General features: G+C 40.0%; 1 protein-coding gene across 1 annotated transcript; it reads right to left on the reverse strand.

The window, feature by feature from the left end:
- Positions 1-1611: 1611 nt before the first annotated feature.
- Positions 1612-8446, reverse strand: LOC131302738 (probable L-type lectin-domain containing receptor kinase S.5). The gene is made up of 3 exons (XM_058329545.1): positions 7769-8446; positions 3264-3882; positions 1612-2468 (listed from the first exon to the last, which is right to left on the reverse strand). Exons 1-3 carry the CDS (start codon positions 8414-8416, stop codon positions 1651-1653), a joined length of 2085 nt encoding a protein of 694 aa, XP_058185528.1. The 5' UTR covers positions 8417-8446; the 3' UTR covers positions 1612-1650.
- Between the last annotated feature and the right edge of the window lie 593 nt (positions 8447-9039).

Here is a 9039-nt window from a genome sequence, read left to right on the forward strand (position 1 = left end):
TTATGGTGATAAGGACCACAAAAATCAATATTTGCAATCGTTTCAAATTTTCTTTTAGTTGGCCGGCCGCTTGAAAATCCAAAGTTCCGAATGTAGGCCATGGCTGAATTGGAGTTTTGATCTTTGACATAGGAATAATAAGAGAATGCATTATTTTTATTGTTAAGGTAGTGACTAGTGAGTACAATTTATAGTAATAATTATAAGTCAAGTCAAGAATAATTATCGAACTGGAGGAGTTCAAGAACTGACCGGTGATGATGAAATAGAGTTGTGACCTAGGTCGGATGAATTTTTTAGGTAAATTCTTTTGCCCCCGCCCTCAATCCTTGCTTTATGGTCTCGTTGTCACGAGGTTTATTATCATAATATTTTATAAGGGCACTTCCATGCTTGCGTTTGCACTTACATAGGAGAGTCATGTAACTTAACTTGTGATACTATAAACGAGCTGTTAATTAATAGAGAAATGCCGCCAAATCTAGCACTTGACTGGTTTCGAATGATCTTAAAAAGGAACAAACTCTTAAGTCTCAGGCCTTCACCACAACCTGACTAATCCCTTAGCACGAAAGGAGGAAGGGGCATATGGGGGCCACGGCCAACCCGCAGTCGTTTTTTTTTTTTTTTAAATTTTGGAATTTAATACTCCCTTGATCCCTATTTAATTGTCTACTACAGTTTTGTGTGCATTTTCAACGGTTTATATCTGTCGACGTATATTATGTTTTATGTTTTTGAAATCATTGTTTTATACAAAAAATTGATATCTATCAAACAAGAATAATATTGCATATTTTTAGCAATATACATTGAGAGATATAAGCCATTGAAAATACACGCAAAACCTTAGTGAAAAATTAAATAGGGACGGAGGGAGTATTAATACTTCACATGGGTGGCTCTTGATAAAAAAAATTGCAAACAACATTTTCAACTTCACAAGACCCAATTTTTTTTGACTTTGCTAATATGAGCCCTATATGCAGTGAATAATCCACATTTAATGCGAAAAAAGTTAAGAGTTCCAATATACTTTCTATAGATATTCATGCACTTTTTTGGATATTTATACACCTATCACATATATCAATGCATTTTTGGCACATTAACCATTGTTAATCGTGATTGTAATCGGGCTGCACATATTAGTGCGAAGAAAACCCTTTCTAGTGGTTCGTCCGGATTGTTGATGACAACTCTGCCCCCATGGGATTCTTTCCTCTGAGGTTTAGGGGTTGTTCCGCCCTTCAGATTAACATAATCTTCTCCTTTCTAGAAAAAAAAAAAAAAAACCCACTGGACTGACGTTAACATTTTCATATTATTTCGCCCCCTTACGAAATCTTTATTCCGTCCCTACCCCCTTAGGATTGGTGTTCTTGTTAGTTTTGGGGTCATAATCTCGCTTATCATCTGGTTATGCGCTTCAAAAGTTGCCCTTTTGAGATATTAACAACTAAGTATACATAGAACATGAAAAGGTAATTTATACAATACACCACCACCCACCAAACTGTACACAAGCAATTCCCCCATTCTTCTCCCTTCTCTCAATAAACAAATTAGAGTAAATGCATAAATCCAAAAAAGGAAAAAAAAATAAAATAACGAAACGGATGGAAAGCTTCTGGTTTCTTAATTTTCAATTTATGGGTGTTGGATTTCTGGGTTAATGGCCACTGGTGCCGAACCTGATCCATAATGATCCGCGGTCGTAAAGGACGTTGAGTTGGTGGTAGTGGCCTGACTGCTGCTGCCTTCATTCCCCATCGCCACCGATAGCGCCATGTAAGCCGGCTTGAACGGTGGCACGTAGGGCACTGGCACCGAGCCCGATAGCATCAGAACAATTTCCTGAGTTTTTGGCCTTTCACTTGCTGTCGGATGAGAACAGGCCAGGCCCAGAAGCAAAAATCTTTGGGCCTCCTCCGCATCATAGTCCTCCCCGAGCCTACCGTCTACCGCCTTAAGTAACTGGCCTTCGTGATGCAAGGCCCAGACCCAATCTACTAACAACGGGTACGTGTCAATTTGGGTCCTGGGCCTACGACCACAAACAACTTCCAACAGTACTGCTCCAAAAGCATATACATCAGATTGCTCGGTGGCCTTGCCCGTGAACACGTATTCGGGGGCCATGTACCCCCATGTTCCCGCAACACCCTTGGCTTCCATGTACGAGGTTTTCTTGTAGTCTAGGGCCCGTGCAAGGCCAAAGTCTCCAAGCTTCGGGTTGAACTCAGCATCAAGCATGATGTTACTGGCCTTGACGTCGCGGTGGATCACCCTCTTTTCGTACTCGTTGTGGAGGTAGTGGAGGGCAGAGGCTACCCCGGTGACGATCTTGTGGCGGAGATTCCAGCTCAACGGCGTGTTGTTGGCATCGCCGAAAAGGTGTTTGTCGAGGCTGCCGTTGGGCATGTAGTCGTAAACCAACAGCAACTTCCCGTGATTGTGACACCATCCTGTGATAGAGATAGAGATGTTTTTGGGTAGAATTGCATGTGTATACAAGGACAATTCATGCATATAGGGTAAGTGTTGATGTATTTGTGTTTGTTCCCGGATTAATATCTTGTACATCACCGCCCGTTACTATGAAACTAGAGTGCTAATATTCTGCTGCTCTAGTGTGAACTTAATTACAGATACGTATGGATATAGTTTGCCCTTTGGGCCGGGCATTATTGCTTGACATATAGTATATCAAGGGCAGAGTATTTGATAGACTTTTAATTACCTCTGGTTTATAATTCTAGATTACCTATCCAAGTCGTGGTAAGGGTTATTTTCACTTTTATCACATAAACTATCCAAAATGTGTTTATATCATCCCTTAACTTTAAAACCAAACTATTTCATCCTTGAACTATTGAGAAGGTTGCAGTTACTTACTTACCCTCCACTCCTGCTCTTAATCATTACTATACGCTTCTGCAAGCAATATTTTCTCTCATAAATTTTAGTAGATTGAGTTAAATTTTGTTTTTTTCTGAAGACGCTTTTTGGTCATGCTCGTGTGACTAAGATTTCTATACTCCCTTCTATTGTCATAATAAAACCATTCGAAGTTGGACTATGGAAGCTTTTGGCACATTTTAGTTTTTTTTTTGAAATCAGGCACATTTTAGTTTATGAACGAAGCGAGTTGATTTAACAGACAACAATGATCAACTACTAATCAAATGACGATAATCTAACAAAGAATGATTTCAGAAATAGGCCATATGGGGAAGGATTAGGATTGGAAAAGGACTAACCCAGTAATGGGACAAGGTATTTGTGCCTAAGTTGATTGATGATTGTAAGCTCTTGAAAGAAATCTTCCTGACCCTTCAAACTCTCTCTAGAAAACATCTTCACTGCAACCACCAAATCCTGATCCACTGCAGCCTCCAAATCCTTCTGATTCGCCAATTTTCCCTTGTAAACCACTCCATACCCACCTTGTCCCAACTTCATTGCCTTGTCAAAATTGTTCGTAGCCTTCTGCAAATCTCTGTACTGATACTCCCTCTGCATCCCGGGCATGCTCTTCACCTTTCCCGACATTTGCCGGTCCGTCCGTTGCCATAACCACCTCTTTCGGAAGTAATATACCAAACCCACCAACGCCGTTAAAAGCACCAGTACCGTTGGTATCCCGATGATGAGGCCAATGTTCACCCATTTTTCGTCGGGGTAGTACTCCACCGTCATGTACCACCGTAAAACGCAGTTGAGTTCTGCTGCGTTGCCTGTTGATGCCGAAAATCCAAAATACGAGTTCTGACTCACGATCCCTCTGAGCTCCAGATACGATGACAAAATCGGGTTAATGGGTCTGGGTGGCTGCGGATCCGCTTGGAGTTCTTGTTGAGCCATGTAAACCGCGATGAACTGTATTGTAGTATTGTTTACACCCATTTTTGGCCAAAAATCAGGAAATGGATTTATGGGTTAAAAGGTAGCCTCGAGAGTCGAGGCCCTAGCCTTGAAAGACCTTACGACCAGTTGCCCACGAATTAGGGCCGGTTCTTAAGAAATGATGGGCCTTCCATATAGGCCTAAATCAGTCAAAGGTCTAGGGCTTGAATCAGTCCACCAGGCCTGAGTATTTCGTCTAGGCCTAACCCAAATTCCTAGAAGTAACAAAAGCCTAAGAAATGGGCCTAAATCGGTAGAAGCCTTCGTTTTCTCACCAGGCTTGGGCTCAGAAGGCTTACATTGGGCAAAGGCCCATGATTTACCAATAAGTTCAGACCCAATTGATGAAAGGCCCACTGCTTTAAGAGCATCGTTAAAGCCTTTAATGAGCAATGAGGGGGCCTTAAGCTGCTCACAAGTAGCTCAAAGGCCTTAAACTGCTCACAAGCAGCTCACAAGTAGCTCAAAGGCCTTAAGCTGCTCACAAGCAGCTCACAAGGAGCTCGAAGGCCTTAAGCTGCTCACAAGCAGCTCAAAGGCCTTAAGCTGCTCACAAGCAGCTCAAAGGCCTAGAATATTCGTGATAGGCAGGTCTGGGTAAGCTGCTCACAAGCAGCTCAAGGTCTGAACTGGTGGGACCCCATTCTTCAGCATGAAGCAAGGCCAGAGACAGGTGGCACACATGCAGCCTTTGAAGCTGTTGGTGAATGATTCATGCAGACCTAAGCAAGCTGCTCACAAGCAGCTCATCCAGGTCTGGTTAATCCTTTGTTTCTGGATCCTTCTTCCGTAAAAGATGAACCTCAGAGGATTTAGAGGGCCCACAAGTATGCAAGGTCCAATAAAATGGTGGGAAGGCCTGAAGAAGCCTTGGTGGGCCCAAAAGACGTCCAGTCAAGCAGTAGCTACTCACAAGCAGCTCCAAGGCCTGGATGCTGAAGTTCCTTTTACTCTTTTACAAAGTTTTATGCAGAAAAGAAGGGCTTTTCAGGCCTTTACCATTTCCTTGGAGTAAAGGGCACGTTTTTATCAAAGAATAGCCTCTCATTGGAGCATTTTGAAGCAGCTCAAAAGGGACACTTGGCAGCCATGCATGAAGGCCTGTGGAAGCAGCTTGAACAGCTCAAGACCTGGAACATCTGCCTATAAATACCAGAGTTGAAGGCCTTGGCAAAGGTCCACGACCATCAAGCCCCCGGCTTATGCAAATTTATGTTTTAATTATCTTTTATCTTTCGGTCCACGACCATCAAGCCCCCGGCTTATGCAAATTTATGTTTTAATTATCTTTTATCTTTCGGTCCACGACCATCAAAGCCCATGGCTTATCCAAATTTCATTTCATTTATCTTTTAACTATTTTTATCTTTCGGTCCCCGACCAAACAAGCCCACGGCTTATCGTTCAATTAACTTTACTTTCTAGAATAGTTTGTACTCAATCTAGCCAAGCCTAGATTTTATTTCATTCCCTTGTAATCAGACTTTGTTAAACCGTTAATAAAGTCCATTTATTTCTGTTTTAGGCCTTGCTCTACCTTTCTTTCCATTTTTTCACACGATTAGAAAATTTTAAGTCCTTAGCCCGCAAAGGCAAACCACGAACCTCCTCACGGTCTCCACCCTTAGGCCGTGCACTTTCGTCCAGTTAGAAGTCAGATTAAGGCTTCCAGGCCTTGATACGAATTTGGGAAGCAATCCTGCCCTGGCACGCCCGCGTCAGGCCTAGAACTGCCCTACTCGCTGTTCCTAGGCCAATTTTTATTTTTTTTTCGGAAAGAAACAAGTATATATAATATGATGGTAAAAAATAGGGAAAATTTCAAAAAAGCCCCTGAACTTTCTGACAACTTGCAAAAAAACACCTGAACTTTCACTATTAACAAAAAAATACCTAAACTTTGCATTCCGTTAGCAATTAAACTCCTGCCGTCCAATTCCGTCAATTTTTAACGGATGGAGCTAACGGAAGGCATTAACTTTTTATTTTTTTTTACTTTTTAATTCAAAAATTACTTTTAACTCTTTCTTTTTTTTTATTGGTAAATAAATATACAATAAAGTTCTTTTTTTTTCTTACTATTTATCAAAAATTACTTTAACCATATTTTTTATTTTCAAATTTTACCTCCCCCCCTTTTTTTGCTTATTAGAATTAACTCCACACCACCAATTAACCCCACAACCAACCGCCAAAGCCTTAGCCACAATTTCAGAAATTCAAAAGTTCTTTTAATCTCCTCTTTGTAACCTTTTCTTTTTTTTTAGTACTTTTACTTCCAAAAATTATTTTTAACTCATTCTTTTTTTTAGTCATAAATAAATATGCAATAAATAGTAAAAATGGGTTAAAGTTATTATTATAAATAGTAAAGATTAGAGTTAAAGTAATTGTTGATAAATAGTAAGAAAAAAACTTTATTTCATATTTATTTACTACTAAAAATAAAGAGATAAAAGTAATTTTGGAAGTAAAAATTATAAAAAACAAGAATGCTAAAAAAAAGAGTAATTTCGAATTTCTAAAATTAGATCTAGAGCTTTGGTAGTTGATTGGTGGAATGGGGTTAAAGTTCTAAAAAAAAAAAGAGGGAGAGAGAGAGAGAGAGAGAGAGAGAGAGAGAGAGAGAGAGAGAGAGAGAGAGAGAGAGAGAAGGGGAAAGGTACAATTTGAAAGTAACAAAAAAGATGGTGGTTAAAGTTATTTTTGTAAATAGTAAAAAATAGAGTTAAAGTAATTTTTGATAAATAGTAAGAAAAAAAAAAGAACTTTATGGCATATTTATTTACCAATAAAAAAAAGAAAGAGTTAAAAGTAATTTTTGAATGTAAAAAGTAAAAAAAAAAAAAAAGTTAACGCCTTCCGTTATTTCCATCCGTTAAAAATTGACGGAATTGGACGGCAGGGGTTTAATTGTTAACGGAATGCAAAGTTTAGGTGTTTTTTTGTTAATAGTGAAAGTTCAGGTGTTTTTTTGCAAGTTGTCAGAAAGTTCAAGGGCTTTTTTGAAATTTTCCCTAAAAAATAAGAAGCATACTAGACCAAAAATAAGATGATTTGCATCGCTCATTTCATTGGTGTCGTCGACAAAAATAATGTGCAATGAAGATAATTTTCATGAGTAAAAGTTGCTAGAGTCATAATGAGGCTGCAAAGGAATGATCGGAACTGATGATTTTGTAGGGTATGTTGAGAAATTTATTCATGCAAAAAAAAAAAAAAATTTGTATGATGAAGCTAAAAATAAAAATTTGCTCGATAAGAAAAATAAGCTCCCTTGTTCCAAAGCTAAAAAAAATCACTAAATATGAAAGAATTCAAACAATTGCTGCTCCCTCCCCCACCCCCCCCCCCCCCCCCCCCCTCATGTATCCGAGTTTAACTTTTTTCAATTTTGGTTCTTTTTTTTTTATTTTCTAATTTCTTTCGTTGAGAAGAATGATACCTTCTAAGAATTTTAACAAATAGCTAAACTAATAGTAATAATAACAGATAATAATGTGGAAAAAAATACCAAGACAATAATTTATAAAGAGCAAGGCCTAATATTGAGAGAATCTAAAAATATACCCAACACTCTCTTTTATTGTTGCTACTTGCAAATCTCAACTTATTCTGTAGTCTCTCTATTCTTACTATTTTTGTGAGGAGGAGAGAGAGGAAGAGACAGGGAAAGGAAGAAGGAAAATAAAAAGAGAAGTCAAAGAAAATGTTTGAAGCTCACAAATTTTATCGGTCGATCTGTGCGGGTTTTATGCGTATTGTGTAAAGCTCACTTGCATCCAATGGTTCTAGACATCTGTATCCGAACATATGTGCTTATAGAAATACTAGGAATGAAGTTGGATTGATTAATTACCTTATTGATTCCGTCGTACTCGATCCAGAGGTTGAAGTAATTGTCCGTTGCGTTGCGCGAAACCAACTCGGGGATCAGCGAGGTGTTCTTGTTAGATATGACGGAGTTTATATTAAGTCCGACGTGGTTTGCGTCCGGGTCCCAGGGTTCTTGAAACGTGTCGAGCTCGATCGCGATAATCTGGTTCGAAGCGTGGCCGTCGGTGGCGGCGTTAGTCAGACCCAAGTACCCGCCGAAGCTATTCGGCGGGAGATTGTGGTCCGGCGCCACCACGAACGTCAGGCCTTCACCAGGGGTGGGGAAACTGCTCTCTCGGTTGAGGTTCACGAGGAACGAGGTGCTAAACGAAGCCACTCGGTCGGAGTCGTTTTGGCCTTCCCATAGTTTGAAAGGCCTGTGGTATAAAACTCGACCGGAATTGTTGGTGGATGGGGGAGTGCTGTTTACTTCGTCCACCGTGAGCTGGAGGGCGCCCTTGCCCGCACTCGAATCACTGCCGATGAAGCGCAGTTTATGGGTGTTGGAGTTGAAGTCATCGTACGTAATGGTGAAGTTTTTCAGTTTGGCGGAGACTGGAGGGGTCGTCGCCGCAGCGAGTAAAGAGAGGAGGAGCGCGACGGCTGGGATTGGGTTCGCGGCCAGTCCCATTCAATTTAAGGTGTGTTGATTGGGTTTGGTTTGGGCAGTGTGGAAATGGAAATGGAGATTTGATAGGGGATTTTATAAGAGACTTTGATGCAGGCCGGAGAGAGGAGAATTGCTCCTTTTTTAATACGGAAGAATAAAAGAGTAATTCTAATTACCACCTCCATTAAAAAAATTGCTGATCAGAGGAGAGAATTGCTGAATCCGTCATCCGAATAGGCGGGATAGAGATTGGTTCTACTGAATTAAAAAATTCTTGTTAGGGAGGGAGAGAGAGAGAGAGGTGAGGGTTTGAAGTTTGAACGGGCCAATGGTCTTCTCTCCATCTCAATTGCTTCCAACCTTCTCTGTTTTTTTATTATTTTATATAATCAGCTGTCCAGGTCAATTTTCGTGCACGTCGACTAATACGGATGACCAATCTCACTGCTTATTAGCGGGGGGCTGTATGGACTGGCTCCAAAAAAATTAATAGCACATAAGAGATTTCAAATCTAAGACCTTAATATAAAAAGCAAATTCTTAAGTGTCAAACTTTGACTATTAGGCCAACTTTTGGGTTTTTTTTTATTACTAAATACAGTTCCAAATTTCCACCTATGAAAACAGTATATTAATTGCAATTG

The sequence above is a fragment of the Rhododendron vialii genome, chromosome 10a (genome assembly GCF_030253575.1).
Source record: "Rhododendron vialii isolate Sample 1 chromosome 10a, ASM3025357v1".
In the NCBI taxonomy this organism is placed as follows: domain Eukaryota; kingdom Viridiplantae; phylum Streptophyta; class Magnoliopsida; order Ericales; family Ericaceae; genus Rhododendron; species Rhododendron vialii.